This window comes from Hyaena hyaena, unplaced genomic scaffold (genome assembly GCF_003009895.1).
Source record: "Hyaena hyaena isolate Hyena2069 unplaced genomic scaffold, ASM300989v1 scaffold_475, whole genome shotgun sequence".
Lineage (NCBI taxonomy): Eukaryota > Metazoa > Chordata > Mammalia > Carnivora > Hyaenidae > Hyaena > Hyaena hyaena.
This window is the reverse complement of record NW_024081109.1, coordinates 241,973-266,532: the sequence shown is the minus strand read 5'-3', so window position 1 is coordinate 266,532 and position 24,560 is coordinate 241,973. Positions and strand designations below refer to the sequence as shown.

The window sequence follows — 24,560 nt, the reverse complement described above, 5'->3', positions numbered from 1 at the left end:
ACATGACATAATTTTGGTGCAGTATTGTCTATATTCATTACACTGTGCATTAGATCTCTGTAACTTGTTTACTGCTCGCTGCATGTTTGTACTCCTAAACACCATCAGTTTTACCCCCACTCCCTGTCCTCTGGTGACCATCATTTTACTCTCTGGAAGTAGAATATTATTGTTTTTTATTTTTTTGAGTAGGCTCCATGCCTGGTGTGGAGCCCAGTGTGGGGCTTGAACTCACAACCCTGAGATGAAGACCTGAGCTGAGATCAAGAGTCAGATACTTAATGGACTGAGCCATCCAGGTGCCCCAGAAAATTTTTGATTTGTACTTAATCTCTTGCCGGTGGAATCAGGGTAATTAACTGCTGTTGCTCTTAAAACATCTCTCCATTGCTTTCTCTCCCTGTGCCATTCTAAACCTTTTCCCCAGCTGAAATGATGGTAGACACCTTTTGACATAAAGGCCAGTTTCTATTTTTATATTTTGTTCCCAGTCAGCTGATCTTGACTATTTCTTGTTTGCATGTATTCTTTCCCATTTAAATATCAAAAAGAAGTCATAGCCCCTGGACCAAATATTTGAGCACTGCTTCCTTCTTTTTACCACAGGGACTCAAAAATTAGCAGCTCTGTGTACACCTTAAGGAAGGACTCTGCACTTCTTCCCTGCCTTATTTTAACAATATGGGGGTTTTGTTGTTTTAAATACAGTAGACAAAGGCTTGTTATCTCAGAAAAGGTGTCACTTTTGTTTTATGATGTATTGGAAAGAAACTTAACCAAGACTTGGAGCATTGAATTCTGTCAGAATGGCCTTGAACAAGTAGTTTTGTCCCATGCATGACTGGGTGAACTGGATATTTTTAGGGGTTTTCTTCTGTACAGTTTATTTTTCTTGCTTTTCATAAATATCAAAGTGCTGTATCTTGTTTGGGTTTATATATGCACAGAAAACTATGAATTATGCTTCTGCTGTCATGGATTACAAACTTTAAACATTTTAAATCTAGAATGAGATTTCACATGTCAGCAGTATATAGGTATCCCCCACTTGATGAAAGTCCGCATGGTACCCCTTGGCTTTTACAGAAGACCTGCATTAGTACCTGTTTTCTTTAACTGAAAGAAATCATTGGAAGAGGATTTTCACTTGAAAAGAGCCATTGCCTTACTAATGGAGGTCTTAAACCTTACTAATGGAGGTCTTAAAGCCAGGTGGCACTGGAAAGCTGCTGGGGATGGGGAGAATTCCTTATGGCTTAGGCCAGTTTGGGTTGAAGTTTCCACAGGGACATTCTTGGATAGCCCAGGAAAGCTGTAGTTTGTTTTTGACTCATTTTATTCTCATTTTGTTGCCACTGCCACAGTACTTCAGCTACGAAAAAGATGCCAGAAAAGCTCTCATGAAAGGGAGTGATTCAGAAAATGTAGTGTACTTGCCTTGGTGGCTTTCGGGTTGACTTTCTGAACACATTTTAAAGATCGCTTGGGCATTTTACCAGCTTTTGTGTAACTCTTTATACTTAGAGTATTTGCAAAACTAAAGTATTTCTTCTTTTATGAAATTTATTGAGGTTTCACATTGCATTAATGATTTGGAAGAAAGTTTGTTGAATCCCCCTGCCCATGCCCTCCCCCACCATATGCTTGTGTCTCTTTATGTCTATTTTTCCTAGTGAGTGTACCCTCCTCACTTCCCATCCCGAGGGCATTGCAGTTTCCTCAACCCTCTCACCTTCATTAAAGACTGAAGTCTCCACTGCAGTGTTCTCTGCTCCCCAATGTTAATGTCGAAAATTATTTGTATATTTACAACAATTTCTCTACACTTTTAATGTTTGTTTATTTTTTTGAGAGAGAGAGAGAGACAGAGACAGAGTGCGAGCAGGGGAGGGGCAAGAGAGAGGGAGACACAGAATCTGAAGCAGGCTCCAGGTTCTGAGCTGTCAGCACAGAGCCCCTTGTGGGGCTCGAACTTGTAAACTGCGAGGCCGTGACCAGAGCCGAAGTCAGCTGCTTAACCAGCTGAGCCACCCAGGTGCCCCTGTTTACAATAATTTTTTGATACTTTTGGTAGCACAGATTTATCTGTTTCTGGCTATTACATTCTTTTTTAATTTGCTTTCATTTTGAACTGAAACTTTCACTTAGCCTTTTTTTTTTTTTTTAACTGTAGTATCGCCAACCAAATTTTAAGCTCTGTAAAACCTTTTTCTCTTCTCCAATGAAGTATGCCCCGAAGCAGACCAGAGTGTTAATGCGGTGGAGTGTGTAACTTGTCTAGTGCTCAGGTATCTCTGCTCTTCTTTCCATATCTTATTACTGGGAAGCTCACCAAAATTATTGATTACTGGGGGTGGTCTTGAACTATATCTTCTTTGTTATAAGGAGCACCAATCTCAAAGCTGGAAGGAAATAGCCTGTAAGGTCTGTGTAACTCAAGTATTGGTCTCATCCTTTCATTTTCATTAAATGAGTATCATGTCAAGGTTATTTTATTCATTCATTTAGTCTCTCTCTCATCATTTAATGATTACTTCCAGGATAGCCTCTGTTCTGAATGATAGAAATAAACTGGTGAGTAGCCTGTGGAGCTTTCTCTTGAGAAACAGTACTACGGTCAAGGGGATAAAAAATGAAACAACTTTGTGGACCAGTGTTGCAGGGATAGTCACGGGTGTGTGAGAGCACTGAAGAAACACACTGTTGTGGGCCCAATGTTTGTGTCCCTGGGAAATATTAATGTTGAGGCCCTAACCCCGAGTCTGGGCATATTTGGAGATGAGGCTTCAAAGGAGGTAGGTAAGGTGAGGACAGAAGGGTCAGGCTCTGATCCTCTAGGACTAGCATCTTTATAGGCGGAGACGCCAGTGTTCCCTGACCACAGCAGGGAAAGGCCGTCCACGTACAAGAGTTCTCACCAGAAGTCAACCGTGCTGACACCCTGATCTTGGATTTCTAGCCTGTAGAACTGTGAGGAACTTTCTGTTGTTTAAGCCACCCAACCTGTGGTATTCTGTTATGGTGACTTCTAGGCCCTGAGTGTTCTGGAGGTGGGCTTCCTTCTAGATTGAGAGATGACTGTAAAGCACTTGGCTGAGTGCTAGGCATCTAATACATGTAGTACTTAGTAAGGTACTTAAATTCTAGTCGTGGACAGTATCAGGTCTACAGAATTACAGAACAGAGGTTGAATACTCTTGTTGTGGACATGTGTACAGATGCAGGCAAGGTTGTAATCCTCTTGTCCTGTGGCATGGGGTTTGGGTGACAGTCCGGGACGTTGAGGCTTTTTCCTCATGACCTTGTTTGTGGAAGATGAAGTATCACCATTTGCTGAGTTAGGTAGATTAATGTTGAGAGGATGGGGACCATGGTAGTGAGCTTGCTGTGAGGATGGGGCCAGAGAGACTAAAGACCCGGAGGCTTCACTAGGTGCTCTTGAAAATCCCGTGGAGATTGAAGAATGAAAATTGTAGTTGTACCAAAGTGGTGGAGTTTTTTTTTCTTCTGGAACATTCCACAGTATAGGACACTACACAGAGGAGACATTATTGGATGGGTGCAAAGTCAGGTGTTCGCAAGAGGAGTGAGGCAGAAGGTTAGAATGAAGGGTTGAAATAATGGAGAGGAATGGAGTGAAGTCATGTTTGTGGGGCCTGTTTGGTTTGGGGAGAAAGTGATGCTGAGAGGTGTCAGCAGGTTAGGGCTCACGGGCCAAACCTACCCGCTGCCTGTGTTTGTGCAGCCGCAAGCTGAGGACGCGGTTTACATCTTCAAAAGCTTGGAAAGAAGATTTAAAAGTAAGTGGAAACTGTATAAGTTATATATAAAATCTATAAATATATGTTATAAATCAGGTTTCAGTGTTTATAAAAAAATTTGGAACACAGCCATACTTTCACTTAACATGTTGTCTGTGACTGCTTTTGCTCTTACAGGCACAGAACTAGTAATTGTTAACAGAAACTAAGGCCTGCAAATCCACCAGTATTTACTGTCTGGTCTTTCACGGACAGTCTCTGCTATAGCTCTAGTGACAGTGAATGTAGTAGTAGAAGAAGAGACCCAAACTGGAAGTAAGATGCGATTGTAGAATAAGGATATGGAGGTTAGATGGTGGTGAGCCGGTCCATGGAGTTTAAGGTGTTGGAATGGTTGACTTTGGGGCTCGAATAGTTGTTGAAGATGCTCAGGGTGCTGGTGCGAGCTGGAGAGCAGAGAAGACAGCAGCAGAGGCGCCAGAGTTGCCGCTGCTGATGGGATGGGAGAGGGGACACGCGAGTGTCTGCAGGGTGGGGAGATGGGGGATGGGAGACCACGATTAATGGATGGGAAAATGTAGTAGATAAAAATGCAGAACTTGTTTTCCTACGCCTTTTCCAACCAGAGTTTGGGTGTTTTTTTGAATCACGGTCTATCTTTTGGCATTCATAAACAAAGGGAAAGTATGTATATGTGTTTTCTGTAGCTTTCCTCTCTGTGTGTGTGTGTGTGTGTGTGTGTGTGTGTGTGTGTAATTTTCCAAGTCAAATTAATGTGCTCCTACTGAGGCCTTCATTTCTATCCAGCATTGCAAGGTATATTCCCAGTGTCTTTCCCCATTCATTCCATGCTTTGGTTTCTGTCAGAAACATCATACAGTTGCTGAGATCTTGGTGAAAATTGACACCGAAAATCCAAAGTATTTTATATATATTATATATTGTTACTAGATACATATTTTTATACATTTGATAAGTGTTTCTCAAAATGGGACCATGTTCTTTTGTGAGATGAAATAAGCCTATGTTAGTAGAAACCGGTAACGTGGTGTGAGTACCTGCTGTGTGACAGGGACCATTATAGGCGTTTATGTACATGATCCCAGAGACTTCTGCTAGTCCTGTGAGGTGATTGTTATCAGTGTTGTTTTTATCATGTAGCAGCTAAGGCCCCGAGAGGTGAATTATGTTCCTGAGGTCACATAGCTAGAAGTTATAGATTTAGGGTTCCGCTCTAGAACCTACACTGTACTATATGATCTTTAAGTATAATTTCTACTTATGTTGAAAAGAACACATTCTATTAGAATAACAATAATGAAGCTACAACTTGATATTAATAATTTGATATACTAATATTCACTCATTCTACAAATAATCATTCTAATGGTAGCAAATGAGTAAAGTACAATTGTTACATTCCTATAGCTATAAATCCTGTTGAATTCAAATCGGTTTTACATTGCCTTAACATTGTAACTCCCCACTATAACCTGCATGGATTCAGTCTAGATATACTCAGTACATTGTTTTCTGTAGTCATTTCTTTTGGAGCATTTTTTTTCCTTACACTCTCCAAAAAGTTATCATAAAGTCAGGTTTCAGTAATACTGCCTACTATCAGTAATTAAATACTGAAATTAAGTAAGAAAGATTTCTAATTTTTTTAAAAAGAAGCATTCTGCTCACTTAATTTTAAGAAATCTCGGCATGCCGGGGTGGCTCTGTTGGTTAAGCTTCCGACTGTTGATTATGGCTCAGGTCATGATCTCACCGTTCATGAATTCAAGCCCTAACATTGCAGAGTCTGCTTGGAATTCTCTCTCTGGTCCCTCTCCACCTCAAAATAAATAAACTTAAAAAAAAATTAAAAAAAAAATTTAAACACAGGAGTAAATTAGGTCTTATTGGCTGTATATATTCTGATATTTGAATAGACTCTCTTATCTAAGATTATTATATAATGACTTGCAAAACTTGGGTTTCTGATTTGTGTGATCTTTTAAGTTAAAAAAAATTTTTTTTAATGTTTATTTTTGAGAGAGAGAGAGAGAGACAGAGCCTGATTGGGGGAGGAGCAGAGAGGGAGACACAGAATCTGAAGCAGGCTCCAGGCTCTGAATTGTCAGCACAGAGCCCAACGTGGGGCTCAAACTCATAAAAGGTGAGATCATGCATGATCTGAGCCGAAGTCGGATGCTTAACCAACTGAGCCACCCAGGTGCCCCAATGACTTGTGTGATCTTGGACAAGGCAGCTACTGGGGCTCAGTTCTTTATCCATGAAATGAAGTGAGCTTTTCTGTAACTCCTGTCTTATAAGAAAGCTCTTTAATCTGACTTTAGCTTCTGGAGTATGGTCTTTCAATCCTCCATGCCTACCATAGTTCCCGAGGCATAAATAGGTGATCAGTTTTTGTTAATTGAATGAGAAAATCATCAAATGGAAGTCTTTAGTGCAAAACTTAGAATATCCAAATGGAAGACAGTACTAGTTGCTTTGAGTAATTTTCTGTTGAGAGAGCATTTAGTATTTTAAAGTGTTCTATTAATAAACATTCTCAGTTATGAGTACACAGTTTGCCATTTACAGTTTGAAGACCAATCTAATTGTATGAAATAATTCCTTTCATTGTTAAAGACCTTCAGTTCTGTCATTTTATTGTGGTCAAATTGAAAGTAATTTTTACATTTTTAATGAAAATATACTAACCGTTTAAGAGACTAATTTCCATGAAAAGAGATTGTCTACTGAACTGAACTGAGCCATCCTTTGACTTTATGTCCTCAGTGTGCCTGTATCCTGCTCAACTTGCTGGACCAGTGGTGAACAAGTTGTTTAAGTGAAGCCTGGCGGGAGGTACTGAGCTAGTTTAATAAGCTTTCATAAGCATTTTGGTTGTTCAGTTTGGATAGTTTTCTCCAAATGAGTTCTCTTGATACAAAAATTAATCATTTAATGTTAAGGTGAGCACTTCCTTTAGAGATTGTAGCATTGTGGTGATGATTTTATGATTACAGTTTGCTTTTAAGAACTCCCTCAACTTTCTCTGGGTCATGAGTAAAAATAGGGATGGAGTTATTTGTCCCATTAAATGAAATGGTTTAGTACCAAATATGGGTGTGTGTGTGTATTTGTCAAAGGGTCTCAGACCTACATTTCTAGTTGCTGTGTTTTCTTCTGATAACGTGGATGTTAGTGGTAATGCATGACATTAGATCTATGAATGAGACCGAAATCTCCCTGTTTATTACATGGAAAGTCTAAAACAGTTTGTTCTCAATCGGTTTTCTTCACCTGGAGGGTGCAGGTAATACCGTCTGTCCTGTGTAAATATCCTGGGTAGTTGATGAAATTGTGTGAGTTGGTATTGCAGCACTTCAGATTAAAATGATATATAATGGGGTATTTTTATTTTGTTCTATATATAGCTTTCACTGTCTGTCCCTAGTTAAAATGGTCATTGTGGACTTTGGAAAGACGCTGTTTTGTGAGGCCAAAAATCTTTATAGGTAACCTATTTACATTTTTTATCTTTGTATAGAAAATATGCCTAGACATTTTTAAAGTTTTTATAGGTGCCATTGAGAAAATTTGATTTAGTGACGGTGTCTTCCAGGTGAAAGAACTAAAGCCAGAAAAGATAACAGTTTGCTCAAAATTGTATAGTGTGGCAAGGCCAGCCTTCACAGTCCCCAATGTGATTTGCAGACCACGTGTCTTTGATGTGAGCTCCTGTTTTGGCTTGTGATTTACTAGTGGAAGGGGACAGGTGCAGATCATCTGAACTCCCAAATCATGGAATTTTGCTTTGGGGTATTCTTTTATTTTTATCTGAATATTGTTCTTTGTGAATTCAACATTTTTCATATAAGCCCAACTTTAAAAGCCTGACCAGACAGGAGCTGAAAATCTGTGTGCTTTTCTCTCCTGCCCCCGTGTTGATCTCATTACATCCTAAGAGCGTTGTTGTTTAACAGACTAACACCAGAAAGCCCAGTGTTGTTTCAGTATTCTGCTTCAGACTTTTCCTGAGTTACAGGAGGTAAATAACTCTTCTGTTTGAAGTTCTCCTGGGTTGTAGCTTCTGTAAGGAATTTTTTTTTTTAAGTATTAAGTTTGGTTAGTAGAACATTTCTTGAAAAACTGAAATTGTTAAGCAGTAATCCTAAAGCATGAGGCAGTTATTCTCTGAGGATTTTGTTCAGAGATACATGGACCTTTGCATATTGAGGGCATTTGTAGTATAGTGTGTGGTGTTTAGGAACACACACGTCTTATTGTGTAGTGATAGAGGTTTGAAGAGGTCATATATTCAGGTCTTCGAGTAAAAGAAGTGGGGGAGATTTTGGGGGTACATGAAATTTTGTAGCTTTCAAAATGATAAGATTTCAGCTTGAGATGTCTCATCTTGTCCTTTAAAAATGTTATATATTCCTCTATCACCTTATATTCTATACCTTGAACTCCCATAAAGGCGCCTCCTACTATTTCTCCCATCTTTTTTTTTTTTTTTTAATATTTTTTATTTATTTCTAGGAGAGAGAGAGAGAGAGAGACAGCATGATCAGGGGAGGGTCAGAGAGAGAGGAAGTCACAGACTCTGAAACAGGCTCCAGGCTCTGAGTTGGCAGTCAGCACAGAGCCCGACGCAGGGCTCGAACCCATGAACCGCGAGATCATGACCTAAGCGAAAGCCGGACGCTCAACAGACTAAGCCACCCAGGCGCCCCTGTTTCTCCCATCTTGTTTGAGTTTATGCTGGTCTTCGCTGCCTCCGGCACAGGAGACTAGGAAAATTAAAAGAATGAGAGGGAAGGTGGTGGGAAGAAAAAGGCATAGAAGCAAGACTGGAGTAGAATTTGAGAATATAACTGAAAAGTCTACATCTATGAATATAGGCACCTTAAAACTTGCTAAATATCAAAATTTAGAACCTGGTTGCTTCTAACAGAACTTTGTTTTGTTACTTGAGACTGTGTAATAGTGAATTGAAGGGTTGGGGAGGAGACGACAGTCTTTAATTATCTTGAGACAGTGACTTATCAGCTGTCTGATAAGGTGAAGATTCCACAGTTCAAGAGAATCTAAAGGAAAAATACACTTTCACTTTGCCGTAGTTGTTATGTCTGTTCAAATCTGAAAGTATTTCTTGAAGTAAAAAGCTAGAAGTTACTCTTACAGTGTTTTATGTTTGTCAACATTTATTAAATGCTTGCTAATACCTTTACAACTGTGATTATTTTAAATATTTTATCTTCATTTTATTGGATCTTTATTATTGAGTTTACAGTTTAGATAGAAAAGATGTGTTGAGCAAAAGAAAACTATACAAGACATCTGCTTTTTGCTAATTTATGTAACAAATGCTCCATTAGAGAAAGTTAGCCCAGGGAGAAGTTAGCTAGTAAGCTACTGAAGAGAGTTCCAGCCCTGTCGGTGAGCGCTGAGGGCAGCAGGTCCTGATTTAGGCCTCGTGGCCTAGTTTATGGGCCACAGCAGGACAGAATCACTGCATTGTTTTCTGGGTTTTGTGGTTTTGGGTTTTTTTGATTTTACCTTAACCTCAATCAATTTACATGTGAATGGGTGTATTTTTCCCTTCCCTTCTGTGTACACTGCAACTTGGCTTTTCTTCTCCATACCTCTACCTTTAGGATGTACATTTTCACTCTGTAGTTCTGTCTTTAGATCACTAGGGGCTAACATCACTGGATTTTAAAACTGACACTTATTTGTTGTCCCTTTTCGGTCTTTTGTGTTTAAAAATGAACGTTTTAAATGTGTCCTTTTTGTCCTAGATGTGAAAGAAAGTGAATTATTTATTGGACATGTGTACGTTGGAAGTCTGATGTGCAGGGCACTCTTGACAAATTTATGATGCAGTAATTATTTTTCCCATTTTATAGACAAGGACAACTGAAGATCACAGGTTAAGTTTTCGCCTGAGGCTGCATAGTCAGTACGTGACATCAGCTGCTTTATTTCCACTCGTCCATTCTTCTGGAACCCAGAGTACTAACAGGGAGGAAATTGGGAGAGAGGGAGAAAGATCTGAAGCTTCTTAGCTAAGGGGATGAAAAGTTTACTTTTGAGTTAGAGCCAGGAGCCACTTTGTAAATTACTCTGTTTCAGAAGGGTTTTACGGCTTGCTGAACTGGATTTGAGTTGTGGCTCAGCTACTCCCAAGCTCTGAGCTTGTTGTCATCTCTGAGCTTTGGTCTCTTCATTATAAAATGATGTTAGCGCTTCTTCATTGAGTTTTGGTGAAGAAATAGAGCGAGCCCAGAGCCTCTATGTAGTAGAGACAGAGGAAATTGCATGTATGTATTATCACTAGTAAAAAAAAAAAAAAAAAAAAAAGTTAAGATTTGTATTTGTCATTGGATATAGACTTAATTGGATGTTCTTGGTAGCTTTTGGCACATGAGTAGTGAACCTTTAATGTTGGAGGAAAGTATTTTCCTTCTGCTCTAGAAGAGCAGAAGGTTCTTTGGCCTGTCTGATAATCAAATTAATTAATATAAGCCAGATTGATGGGAAAAAATTTTAATTGTGTAGGAGCCCCCACAAAGACAGAGCTGAGGAGAAGCTGGGCCGTTGAGGCTTACATGCCATCGAGAGCTAAGAAGTGGGATAGGGGCCCGGATGTCATGGGGTGGATGTGACTCACAGGATGATAACACAAGCAGATGTTTGTCCTGCTATACAAATGGGTCCTTCAGTTAAAACAAAACAAAACAAAGTTGTGTCTTGGTGATGGCTTTCTGGGCCAGGCTCCTTAGCTCAAGTCTTGTAGGTAATTTAAAGGGAGGTAACAGTTTTGCTTTAGTCGTCTGGGTCTTGGTGGCCTTCAGCTCAAAATGGTCCACATGCCAAAGTGGTATATTTTGGGGAGACTTGTTCTGAACCCCTCCATTAGCCTATTCTACCCTTTTCTTTCTTTTATTCTGTATTTATACCTCATCATACCTATTTGCCATCATTGAGAAAACTCCCTGCCCTGTAGTTGTCTGCACACTCAGAGCGGGCTTCATGCAGGACTCCTGTGAGCTTTGAGGGCATGAGGAAGAAAGACCTTTGTTCGTGCCCTCAGAGACCGTGTCCTCCTGTGGATCACTCCTCTCCTTTCCCCCGAGTCGGTGGAGCTCTGTGCTCACCTTTGCAGAGAAAGGAGCAGCTCGTGGCACTTGGCTGCTTGTGCCCGGTTGCTAGGAGGGAAAGAAAGTGAGTCAGCATTCGTTCTGTTCTCCGGTGCTGCGACATCTGTCTGCCATCTGTTTGCTGCCCGCCTCCTTTGACTTGTTTTTAACCTTCCATAAAGCCTCCCTAAGGTGCACGAGAGATACCATAATATTGAACTGGGCCTTTGGTAGGTCTTCCCCTAAACCAAATGCATTAAAACTACATAACCTTATTTTGAAAGACTAGCAGGCAACTGTTGGAACACCTTACACATGCTCTCAGGTGAGCTTGTGTGAACAGACGCACCCTCTGAGCCCCCAGCCCCAACCCACATACTGGGACGAAATTGTGTCCCGTTGAGTTAGTATGAGGATTTCCTTCTCAGACGGATCTAACTGCATCAGCTGCTCTTCTGACATTTCTCTATTCTGCCTCTGCCCTTTCTTTTTCTTAGGTTCCTTATTTTGTTTTTATTGTTTAATGCAGGACTTGAACATTTCTGGGTTTTTTTTTTTTTTCCTTTTCCGTGTTGGAGAAAAGGGTAGAAGTGGGGCACCAAAAATATGTGACCACAGTAACAGCGGGGCCGAGGCATGGACAGACATTCCTACATAACTAAAACTGAGCTGTACTCAAATGCAGGTTTGATGCCAAAGTAGCAGGGAAATTAGAGCTCTGGGGAACCTCAGGGAATTTAGCCTCTTCATTTCGCAGGTGAGGAAGTGACACTCCGGACAGCTGCCCAGGGCCATATAGCAAAGTTTATCAGTGGGACCAAGGCTACACCTTGGTCTTTTGACTTGTATTTGGCACTTTTCCATGACTGAGATGGAATTATCTCAGAATTAACAAATGGCAAACACTTCTGTGACTTAATGTTGTGATGATTTTTTAATAGTGTTTGCTTTACTGATAAAAAATGAAGTGTATTTTAAGTTAGAGAATTATTATTGAATCATCACAGTATTCAGTATGGATTTTAACTTACAAACTCCACACATTAAGTATAATCCATAATTCACTGCCCTGCAGTCAGGGACTGATTATATTTTGGTGCCTCCATATGGTAGAGTACCACACCTGGATTTTGAAAGAATTTTTGGTGGCATGAAAATGCTTAAAACCTACTTGGCAAAAGTTTGAAAGAATATATACGGTATAATACTAATATAAAGTATAATACTTTATATGTATTAAAGTAAATATTAACAGTGGCTCTTTGAATATTAGGGTTATGAATAATTTTTTTACTTGGTTTTCAAATTTTCTGCAAATGCACATATTTTTATAATTGAATCTGTCAACATTATGAAAATATTTAATTTATAATCATTTTCCACCCACTTTAGGAACTGTATGATTAAATGACTTATTTTTGAGGCTCTGTGGTATAAATTGTTAATTTCTCTTTTTATGTTCTTTGATTTTTCTACCATCAACTATTTTATTTGTTAAGTGTATTTTTATTCCTTAGGAAGTTATTTTCTATGTGCCTTATATCATCTGGTCTAAACACACACACACACACACACACACACACACACCCACACCCTCTTTATATTCAGCTTTAGTTGTTAGTTCAAATAACGCATGTGCACAATTTAGAAAGTCAAGCGATACCTTGAAGACAGAGCCTAGCGGTCCATGGCTTCACCCGTTGCTACCTGGAGATGCACACCCCAGAGGGAACTTCCAGCATTCAGCTCCTTCCCAGTAAGGAAGTTACCTCCACGTTGCTAACTAAACGTCATTCTTTTGCTCTTCTTAAATTCACGAATTTTAGACAGCATTTAGTTTCTGTAATTACAGATGAGGTGTTAGTTCCCACATCCCTCTTTATCTCTTCACCTCTTCCCCCTCCACCTTCCTAGTGTGCTTAAATGACTATTCCCATTAAATTTTTTTAAATACTTATTCATTTTTGAGAGAGATGGGGACATGAGCAAGGGAGGGGCAGAGAGAGAGAGGGAGACACAGAATCCAAAGCAGGCTCCAGGCTCTGAGCTGTCCGCACAGAACCTGACGTGGGACTTGAACCCACTAACTGTGAGATCATGACCTGAGCCGAAGTTGGACGCTTGACTAACTGAGCTGCCCCTGCGCCCCAGTGACTGTTCACATTAAATCAGCCACTGCGTTTTCACTATTCTGACTGTAAACATTGTCTTCCCCAGACCAAATAATGTATTATAATTATGTTCTCTTTCTTTTACAGTTTTGGTTTTTCCTTTACATCTTGTTTTAAAATTAGTCATACAATATGTCTCTCGTCTCTAAAAAGCCTTTGCTGGCTCCATTGTCTGCAGGAGGAAGTCCAAGCTGTGTGTGTGTGTGTGTGTGTGTGTGTGTGTGTGTGTGTGTGTGTGTGTGGCCTGCAAGCCTCACTTTCCATTCCTCTTCATTGTTCTAGCCTCAGCAGCCCTGCTTTCAATCCCTGCGCTTCTGCCCTGCATTATTGCCCCAAGGCCTCACGTGGGCAGGGCATCGCCTCTCCTTGCCTTTTCCACATGTTTTGAACACCTTTGCTTCCTTCTGCATTTTGTTCCCCAGGTTTCATCTTTAGGAAGACCTTCCCATCCGCTCTCTCGTCTGCATCCCTGCGTCTGGGCTGGGTGCACCATAGCACGTGCCCTGCGTGTCCCATTCTGCAGAGGTGCATGCCACCTATGGTCTGTGAGCCTGTGAGCCAAGTACTGGGGTTCTCTGTAACATCTGAAAACTCCTACTACTGGCTTACAGACAGCAGGGCGTGTGGGAGAAATAGGCTTCGGGCTAACCACTGAAAACCTGTGCACCTGTACAAACGGTTACCTACAGAGATCATAGCCATCCGCATACACTTTCCAGCACAGCTGAGTCTGCACCCAGCGTCACAGCCCTTCAGTCCTTCACAGCCTTCAGCCCCGGCGTTCAGCTTCCTCTTTTGAAATGCAGGCCCTACAAGACTGTTTGCTTATGGATATCATTTTATTTGCATGTGTATATTTTCATCAGAATTTTAAAATCCGAACCTGGATATAACCTTAATTCGTTTGTTGCTTTAATCCAGGGACAGTGTCTGATAGTTTTCATCTGCATTCACAGCTTCCCCAGACCACTTGAAGTAACTGTAACAGCATTTACCTTAGAAGCAGGCACTCTCTAATTTCAGCTTTTTGCTGAAAGTTTTCCTAAGTTGCTAAGTATCCCTTTACTGTGCATAAGCTGTACCTTCCTGTCACTTGCAGACTGAGCACGCAGACCACCATGACTTCGTATCATCTGCACGTCATTACCTTACGTTCTCAGTGTGTGGGCTGATTAAGGGAACACGAAGCACTGTAGGGACTGCTCACCTCACTCTGGAAAACCTTCCTGACCACCTCCCTTCTGGAGGCCCTACAGCCTTCAGTTCACATGTGTTTGTCTTCCCTGTCAGACCAGGGAGGCCTGGAGATCTGGTTCAGGTTTTGTGCTGCTTCTTGTTGATAAGCTGATGTTTTTCCCCACTTTCCAAGCACCTGCCCTCTGGTCTGTTGCAGTAGGTCAGAAACACCGAGGACACTGCACGTTCTGGAATGCGTTCTGGAATGGAAGTGTAATTCTCCTGCCCCCGTTCATCTCCCTTCCTTGTGGAGACCTGTGGCCCACTTTGCTCTAGATGCTCTGAAATTAGATTCAACTCATGGGTGTGTAGGAACTCAGGCTCCTTCCGAGGTTGTATGTAAAACTCTTCACTCATTCATTTTTTAATTATGTCAAAGTATGATCAGATTCTCGAAGGATCCCAGCTTTAAAGAAAAAAAAATCAACTGGCCTATGGGATAAAGGTCTAATGGTGATGGAAAGTACCCAATTACGTGTAGGTTCTTAAAAGTGTCCTCTGCTCTGTCACTCAATACCAGCCATTTCCTAATTCCCTTAGTCCTTTAGCCATGCTATACAATCTGTGCCTTTTTAGGGATGCTTTCCTGCGTTCCCGGATCCACTTTCCTGCGCTGTAGATCCCAGTCCTGTACAGGTTGTTTCTACTTGAAAGTGGGCTTGGGAACGCCTTCCTCATGGGCTGACTGTAGCTTTTAATGAGACCACGTACAGAAGATGGGAATAGTTCTTACTGATTTGATTCTTCCTCTTGCCTTTCTCACCAAGAATGTGCACTTCTGTGTAGTAAAGTCACATTTGTTTCCTGTGATAATTTTGGGCAGGTTAGTGTTCAGAAGCACCTGAGAAGGATTGGGTCACTCCTTAGTCCTAGAACCAAATGGAAGGGGAATAGTTTTTCAAACCAGTAAAAAGAGCATTTCCATAGAGCCATTAAATGTCTTCAGAGTCAGAATTAGGCTTTATAAATCCCGAGACAGCTGCCATGCTGGAGACTGGCAGAAGCTGCTTCTGGTCGAACTTAGCCACTTTTTCTTTCATCTTGGGAAGGCATTCGCTCTGAGTGCCTGCCAGGTGAGAAAGTTAACTAACCTGTGCTAGAGGCCATGTCATTGGAAAAAAAAATCTCTAAATGCTAGAATTTTGCTCAGCAAGTCACGATGCTTGGGTTACAAAGGATGCCCAAACTGAACCCTGTGGAGGGAACAGCAGATCGATGGCCACAGTCGCACTGCCTGCTGCGAAATGCACTCGTTGAGGAGAATGGTGCTGTAAGCCCATGTGTTTTTCCACCTATTTCTCTTTTGGGTGGTGGGGGCATTGAAGCCAGCTGGGTTTGTATAAGTGCTTTGGAATAAGTTAAATAGTGTGCCTTGAGTTCACAATCGTTCCTGTACTCAGAAAGTGTCAGGAGATCCTTGGAAAAGACAGAAGAGGACACAGAGCCGGGACAGGACCGGGAGAGGACGCTGTCCCTGGAGTACGGGAGCAGCTCAGTGACAGGAGTCTGAGGACCCTGAGGAAGCTCCAGGCCTCAGTTGCTTTTCTACTCGAAAGTCAAGAGTGAGGGTACAGCCCTGTCCCAGTTGGCTGTCAAAACCCTTGTTTTCGGCCATGGGCATTTCATTTCTCACTTTCCCTGTCCCGGTTTATTATTTTAGAAGTTAATTGTTATGTGAATTCATTCATTAACTGTAGTTGAATAAAAGATTAAATCGTATATCATCATGATGTGTTAAAATTCTTAGTTTATTAAGTTGCACTTACGTTTTCATTTAAAGATGCTGAAGTTTTTAGTCAGAGAAGTTCATCGTACCTCTGTGTAACATCTGTTCTAGTGCTTATGCTATTAAAGGTTTTAATAATACTTGTGGTCTCCTTATTTATCACCACAGGGTTCACCAAATAAAACAGTTGTAACACACATATGTTTGTGTGTGGGTGTGTATATTTTAAACGTGGGAGTTTGTTTTGGGGTGTTTTTTTTTGTATTCAGTGTTTTGGTAATAATGTATGTTATTTTGTGTTAACATTTTGAATTTATATGGTGAGTGCACTTAGGATTTTTAGCATTTAGGTGGTAGTGGATTTTTAAATTTAAGAATTAAAGTTTTTTTTTCTTTTTTTAAATGTCTTATTTCTGAGAGAGAGAGAGAGAGAGAGCGTGAGCGAGTGAGCAGGAGAGGGACAGAGAGAGGGATACACAGAATCTGAAGCAGGCTCCAGGCTCTGAGCTGTCAGCACAGAGCCTGACGCGGGGCTCAAACCCACAAACCATAAACCGAGCGGAAGTCGGATGCTCGACCGACTGAGCCACCCAGGCACCCCAAGTTTAAGAATTTTTAAGTCCATCAAGTAATTCATGCATATTAGACTAGACCCCCTGTAGTCTGAAGGCCGCCTGGCTTCGTGATTGGGAGCATGATTTCTGGAGTCTGAAGGATTGGGACCATGTCCCGGCATTGTTGCTGTCTCGAACAACTCTGTTCAGTGTGGCAGCCACTAGCCACGTGTCACTGTTAAGCACATGAAGTATGGCTTGTGTGGCTGACTGAATTTTAAATTGTACTTAGTTTTACTTAATTTAGGTCTAAGTAGCCACATGTGACTAATGGCTACCATATTGGACCTTTCAGTATGAGGTGACTTAAGTCTTCAGTGTCCCAGACTTCCCATCTGTATAGATGAGATACACTCACAATTAAGCTACCTTTGGTGGTGGTTATAAGAATAAATAATATTTTTGAGGAAGCTAACACTATGCCTGGAACAGAATATGTCCTTGAAAACTGGTCGTTATGATGACTATTATAGATTTAATAAACTGGGATTACTTTCCTTTAAGCATTAATTTAAACCTGTTTATTTTTATTCTTCCCTTTCAGGATTAATTTATTTTTGGAAATCAAGTGCAATATTAAAGGGAAAACAAACCACACTCCATTATTGGAAGCCATTTCTGCTAATTTTATTACATTTTAAAATTTATGATTTGATTTGAATGCTGTCATGGGAGGAGCTGTGAGTGCTGGGGAAGATAATGACGACTTAATTGATAACTTAAAAGAAGCTCAGTATATCCGCACTGAAAGAGTGGAGCAAGCCTTCAGAGCGATTGATCGCGGAGATTACTATTTGGAAGGCTACCGAGACAATGCTTACAAAGACTTAGCCTGGAAGCATGGGAACATACACTTGTCAGCACCGTGCATTTATTCTGAAGTTATGGAGGCGTTGAAACTTCAACCAGGATTGTCTTTTCTTAACCTGGGAAGTGGAACCGGATATTTAAGTACAATGGTGGGCTTAATTTTAGGTAATTTTAATTTTGTAAAATTTTATTTTAAAAAGCCGAGTTGGTATAACTGTTTATGATTTCCAGGGTTTTGTACATTTGTGTATCTTTGAATGTATATACCCTAAGTAGTTCTCCTTACTTGAGAGTGGAAGCATGGGCAGTAGCAGTCGTTTCTTATTCTGACACTGAAAGGTAGCTTGAGCATCTCGTCCTAGACTGAAGAAGTCCTCAGAATTGTTTTTCAGTGCCCAGTCATCGTCTGTATTTAAAATTGAACAGCTGGTAGGGAGCTCAGGAGTCTCATGTAATCTATTTCAGGTAAAGGGTTGTGATTGACGGCTGGCATAGAGAGTTTAGGAGTCATCCATGTCCCATTTTAAAGGGAAGGGTGCCAGGTTTCTGATGGAGACACAGGAGTATGTGGGAAGTAAAGTATATATTTGGCACTGGTGAGACGAAGAGATCGGAGAAAAATAGAAGTGCATGTCATTAAGCTTTCAGAAAATGAATTATCTGTTCTGTCAGGCACTGTTCCTGTTGTAAGTATATCGCAGGGATCAACGGGACAGATCTCTGCCTTTGAGAAGCTTACTGGGTGCTTATTCTGAGGGCTGGGTGGTGTTGAAAGCACTTTACATAGAGTAACTCATTTAATGATCCTAATAATCCTGTGACATACATACCACTAAGCTCCTGCGTATAAAGGTGAGTAAACTGAGGCACACAGAGGCTAACTGGCTTGCTTCAAGTCACGTGGCTGCGAAGTGACACCTGGTAAATACAGAGTGTGGGTTGAAAAAGTGTGGATGGAGGAAAATATGCTCTAAGACATGGTGTTGATGGAGAATGAACAACCATTATTTTTACTAAGTCACTCAGGATTTACTAAGTGCTCCTGCATGACGAGCATGAAGGTAGAACACCAAGTTCCATCACAGACTCTTGCCCTTGAGTTCATAGATGGATGAGAGTGGAGAGACTTAAGAAAATGGGCAGTTTTCATCCAGTGTGGTATAAGCTGTAGCTGAGACATATGCCCAAGTTGTAGTGATGCACTGTGGTTTAAGATTTGCTCCGAGGTGATGGGCAGCTGTTGAAAGGTTTTGAACAGAGAAGTGAGTATACTCTTGTGGGGACTCTGTCCCAGGGTGTTGGGGCAGCCCTGCTTTATCCCTGTTATACTGGTATCGGTATTTATAATGTCCGTTTCTTTCCCAAATTGTCCTCATTCAGACAGCAAATTACATAGTAACATTAAATGACCTCAAAGGCATTTTCAGGCCTGAAATCCTCCTTTCTGTACCCTGACTGGTCCTTCCTTTCTCCCAGTCCTGGCACCTGCAGTATGTCTCATAAAAAACAACAGTCGGTTCATGACACATAATCTAATCTAATATATAAAACATGCTGTTTGATATCACAATTGATGAGTATGTTTCTGATACATAATGGTACGTTAAAACTTGGTGGCAAGTTACTAATTTTTACCAAAAAAGAAATTTAGCAGCTTACATTTAAAATTGGTATTCCTGCCCTTCCTGAGACATATTTCTCAGCAGGTTGGGGACCCCAGACATCGATTAACTTTGAAAAGGGTCTATCTAAGATTTGAGACTATCTCCAAATCAAAAGAACTTAGTTGAGGGCATACGGAGAGCTTTTAAAAAAATGGGAGTTGCCTTCTTGAAACTGCATTTTTTTGACACGCTCCGGCAACCACATGTCTGGCCAGTTGAGCATCTGTTTCCCTCTCTTCAGCTTCTCTAGCCTTGTTGGCTGGCTCACGCTGAGGGAGGTCAGTTGTAGCCCAAGGTCTGGGGGTAAGGCAGGGGTCATGATTAGCAACCTTGCTAGCAGTGAGAGTGCCCTCTTAAATGCTACTCCTCCAAGAGATTAACTTCCTGTGGATGCATTTGTAGGCTGACCTCAGACTTCACTGTATCTTGAATGTCTTTAAATCCATACCAGGGGGCAGCGTGGAGAAGCAGACCCCTGCGTACGTGATCCACAGTGCACTAGATGTGTTCCTCCCGTTACAAGGCTCCAGGGTGTCCCGGCCCGTAGGTACATGTATGACTGTGGTTCCTGGACGTTATTCCAGGGTCTGTCTGTGTCTGACCCTGCACAGTGAAGACCAAGGTAAAGGTCTTCCTTTGTGATGTGCAGTAGTGTGATGTGCAGTAGTCATTTGGTGAGGAAGATAAAAGCCCTCTGAAGAAGGAAAGGCAGAAAGAACAGTATGTAAAACAGTGATTACAGCTAATAAATCTTGGATCAGTCTAGCTTCTGAGGAAGCTTAATCTTTTTACCTCTGCCCTCCGTTTTTGGTTTGCTCCGTGAGTGTTTCAGGTCAGGAAGGTAGAACTAAAGAAAGCTGCTCCTCTGTTCCCTACACTTAACCTGAGTGTGGTGAGTCTCATTTGGCTCCATTGCTTTCCAGTGACCTTACTAACAGAAGTTTCTGTCCTTATTAAGTAACTGACATGGTGGCTTTAAGCCAGGTTTCTCTCCCAGTCACAAGATGAGGATGACAGGTGCTCAGCACAGGCGGTGATTCTCATCAGAGGACACGCCGAGCTTGGTCTGCGGGAGTCCTGGCCATGGCACGGAGAGCGGGCGTCTGGTTTGGTAACAGAGGAAAATGCTCATTGGAGGATTCCCACTACCACTGCAGAAACACACCTGTAGTGGATGGGCTTCAGTCTCGTGAGAGCTGTTGTTACATGAGAGGAAGTTAGGTTTTCTTAACATTAGGAAATTTCTCGTGGTTAAAGCAGTTACTCATGGGTGGAGTTGATTTTTGCTCCAGACCTGGAGAATGGATCACTCCGACTCATAATGTGCCTCATTTAGACAACTTAATTCACATTAAAGATAAATTCTTGTTCCACCGGCTTTTCTTTAAGTCTCGAGAACTAAAGATTGTCCCAAACAAGTATTTAATGGATTCCTCCTCTCAGTACTGTCTGTTTCATACCTGTGGAATCCCAGTGAAAAATAGGGTCCAAGAGAAGGGCTCCCAAGTCCTCTGCTTCCCAGCGCTGAGTTATAAATATCAGATCTATGAAGGCAAATCAATCTGATGATCTTTCTGATTCAGGTAGCAATAGTTCTCCATTCTGATCCTTTTTGCTTGGGTATTCCGCCCCCCCCCCCCCATTTTCTTACAAAACCGACAATATAAAAGTTATAGCTTTCTTAGGAAACTTAAGATATCAGGATTCATCCAACTTAATGTTTTCCTTAGTTGCTTGCCTAGTTCCTGAGTTTTTTTTTTAATGTTTTATTGATTTCTGAGAGAGAGAGAGAGACAGCAACAGCGTGAGCAGGGTAAGGTCAGAGAAAGAGGGAGACACAGACTCTGAAACAGGCTCAGGCTCTGAGCTGGCTGTGAGCACAGAGCCCAACTCAAGGCTTGAACCCACAAACCGTGAGATCACGACCTGAGCCGAAGTTGGACACTTAACCGACTGAGCCACCCAGGAGCCCCACCTATTTCCTGAGTTAATAGAAATGAGTGGGCAAATTTCCAGAATCATTGCAATAGTGTATCTGCCACTACCTCAGCACATACCATGAGTTCCGAAAGGTAAACAGTTGGCAAGCTCATGTGCTAACCAGTCAACTTCCTACACACATTTTGTTGTCCAGTGTGGCTGGGTTGTCCAAATGCGGTTGTTAGGCTGCATGTTGCTGTCACATCTCTGTGCTTTCTCTGTTTACCAGAGGATGTGAAATGATCTTTATTCAGCTGCCCTGAGATTGCTTTGACTTGAGATGCTCCAGATTTAGCCCTCATGTTAGCCTCCCTCCTCTCTTTAATAAGATTTACATTACCCCATTGTAAGTGTACAGTGAGTGAGTTTTAGTGCATTTGCAGTTATGCAAACATTACCATAGAGCAATTTGAGAATGCGTGTATCACCCCAAAAAGATCCCCCATTCTCTGTTGAATCCACTTCTGTCCTCATCCCAGCCCCTGGCAACCATTTATCTACATTGTTTGTATAGATTTGTCTTTTCATTTCATATAAATAGAATTATACAATATGTAGTGTTTGATGTATGGGTTCTTTCACTTGGCATTGTTTTTAAGGCTGTAGGATGCATTAGCACTGCATTCCTTTCTTATGGTTGAATAATATTTCATTTTATGGACATACCACATTTGTCCATTCACCACTTAATGGACATTTGGGTTACCACTTTTTGCTTATTAGGATTGATACTGTCATGAACATTCAGATTGCATAGATCTTTGTGTGGGCATCCATTTTCATTTCTCTTGGGTGGATTCCTAGAAGTGGAATTGCTAAACATAAAGTAACTTTATGTTTAACTTTTTAGGAAGTTGTCAAAGTATTTTCTAAAGTGGCTGCACCATTTTATATTCCCACAATGTATGAGGTTCTGGTATCTCCACATCCTCACTGATGGCCTGTGTGGTTTTTTGTTTTGATTTTGTAATAGCTATCATAGTGGGTATAAACTGGTATCTCGCTGAGGTTTTAGCTTCTACCTCTGCAGTGACGAATGATGTGGAGGAGAATCTATTCCTGGTGTTTTTTTTTTTGGTCATTCCCATGTTTTTAGTTAAGTGTCTTCAAATCTTTTCTCCATTTTTTAATTCAGCTGTTGGGTGCTCTTATTATTAAGTTACAAAGGTGCTTTATACATTTTGGATACAAACCCTATATTAGAAATAGGGTTTTCAAATATTTTTTTCATGCTCTTTTTTAAAGCGGCTCTTTTAGAAATCTATTTCGGCTCACTTAAAGCCAGAGATGAATCAGGGAAGTTCAGAGTGGTCTTCAGCCCCCCACCCCCCATTCTTTTTGATAAGACAAACACATTCTGCAGGTTCTTAGTGTTCGCTTTAGGATATATTTTCTGTATTAAACCAACCTGAGTTAATTCCTCTTATTTTTTTTGAGGATTTTTTTTTCTTTTTAGGCATTACAAAAGGCTCTTGGTATGTGCTTTATTTTGGGCTCTGAGCAAATCTGTTTTGAAAAGAAACTTTTATTTCATTTAGGCTACTCATATTTTCTGAATTCAGTAAAACTCCTCACTGTTTAAACTGTTGTTTCTTTGTCCTAGTTAGGCCTCTGTGCATCTTTGCTTCCCACATTCCCTCTGTATTGAGTTGTCATCACTGGTCTTTATTTTAGGGGTTTTCCTCCCTTTTTTTTACTTCTGGTTGTGGAGTGAAAGTCATTACTAATCTCAGCCATCTCTTTGTAAACCATTAGACCATCTAAACCATTTCTACTCCCTCTAAAAATCAGTACCCGTGTGTTTGTGTTTATGGGAGAGTACTGCTAATTATTATAGGGGAACAAATAGTAATACAAATATCAAATATTAGGAAACAGTGCAGGGTTTAGAAATTTTACAGAGTTTTCATAGTAGTACCTAGTTATATGTTTCCTCATACTGTTCTTCAGAATTCTTAAGGCAGTGCCCTCAGTGGTGTGAAAAATCTTAGGTGGTTCTCTGCTCATGTTGAGTTTTTATTTATCTTCAGGATTAACTGTCGCCAGCCCAGATTGTCCTTGTACCAAATACAATTAGTCGATCCCTATTATTTGTGAATGTGCTGCTATTTAAAATTAACTTGTAACTCTTCAGATCAGAACTTGGTGGCTTTTGAGGTCATTTGTGCACAAGGGCAGAGGAGTGAACAGTTTGGGTCACTGTGCGCAGGTCCCTAGCGGGGGTGGGCGAGGGACAGCTCCGCCTTGTGTGGCAGCTATCTTGGAGAGGAGCTTGGAGGACGGAGAGGGGAGGGGGCTGTGCAGCGCAGGCAGCCCCTCTGCCTCTGGGCCCGTGTTTGGCCCCTCCTTGGATGCTCTCAGGCAGATAGCTCTTCATACTTTGGAAGCGCGTTTTTTTCTTTTGTAAAATAAAGCCAATAAACAGGCAGGTTGAGTTTTTAGGTTTTAAGATTACAGTCTGTCTAAAGTATGTGTGTGTATGTATGTGCTTCCCCTGCTAGCAGTGGTGCAGTGTTGGGTAATACAGTGTCTGCTGAACTTTGTAGAACATAAACTACTGCAAGTTATGAGTGTCGACCCTGTGTTTCAGAAGATTACTAAAGCTTTCTGAATTTGTCTCTCTATGTGTAAAATAACTTGTGAATATTTCACAGTGTAGGAACTGGTGCCAGTGGAATTGTCTTCCTCTCCCCCCTACAGTTTTCCCTGAGCTGAGTTGGTTGGTAGACTGAGCAATATAGTTTAGAGCCAGAGGCTGGTCTGAGTCAGCAAGGCTACTTGGCCTGCTGGAGTTCCTGATCCCTTCTAGAACCTGTCTTAACATTCTCTCTGACTGTGGCTTCTGCAGGGTCAGCTCAGCTACCCTCCCACACCTTTGGCATTCAGAGATTCTTTCCCTGGATTTCAAATCTCTTTCCATTGCCTTTGGGACTTTCCTGTCCTGTTGTGGAAACTTCCTTGGCTTTAGCATCCAGTGAAGGGTGGATCTTTCTTCTGTCTGCAGGCACCATCCGTATACAGAGGAGTCACAGTTTTCCAGCACCAAGGCCTGTCTGCTCAACTGTGGACACTCTTGATTTTCCGGGCTGTGCTAACACACTGGGTACTGAAGTATGTGGAGCTTCCTTACTGCATGTTTCTTCAGTGTGCACCAGATTCCAGAAGTTCAGCCTGTTTCCAACTCAAGTCATCCTTTCTTACTGTGTCCCACACAAGGCAGACAGTTCAAGTTTTCTTCTTCCTGTTGTGTTTTTCATCCTGGTGAAAGGTAGTGTTTTTTCCTACCCCACATTCTTTAAGCTGGAAACGTGAACATCAGACTCTCTTCTCTCATTAATTATATTTTGTGGAATAGGTAATATATTGGTAGGGTGAAAAAAATCGCAAAGAATTAAAAGGTGTATTTGAAGCGGTATTCCATTTTCCCCCATTTTGTCTAGTTGTCTCTCCACTTCA

The 24,560-nt window shown here is 41.2% G+C and overlaps 1 protein-coding gene across 2 annotated transcripts in view; it reads left to right on the top strand.

Annotated features, from left to right (window-relative positions):
* PCMTD1 (protein-L-isoaspartate (D-aspartate) O-methyltransferase domain containing 1) overlaps positions 1–24,560 on the top strand; it is a 67,725-nt gene that overhangs the window by 13,019 nt on the left and 30,146 nt on the right. The window contains exon 2 of one of the 2 annotated variants that reach the window (XM_039254257.1): positions 17,195–17,625. The exons of the other annotated variant lie outside the window; for it this stretch is intronic. Coding sequence (XP_039110188.1) covers positions 17,319–17,625 — 307 coding nt within the window. The 5' untranslated portion in view covers positions 17,195–17,318. The remainder of the gene's footprint in view (positions 1–17,194; positions 17,626–24,560) is intronic. 2 annotated transcript variants of the gene reach the window in all.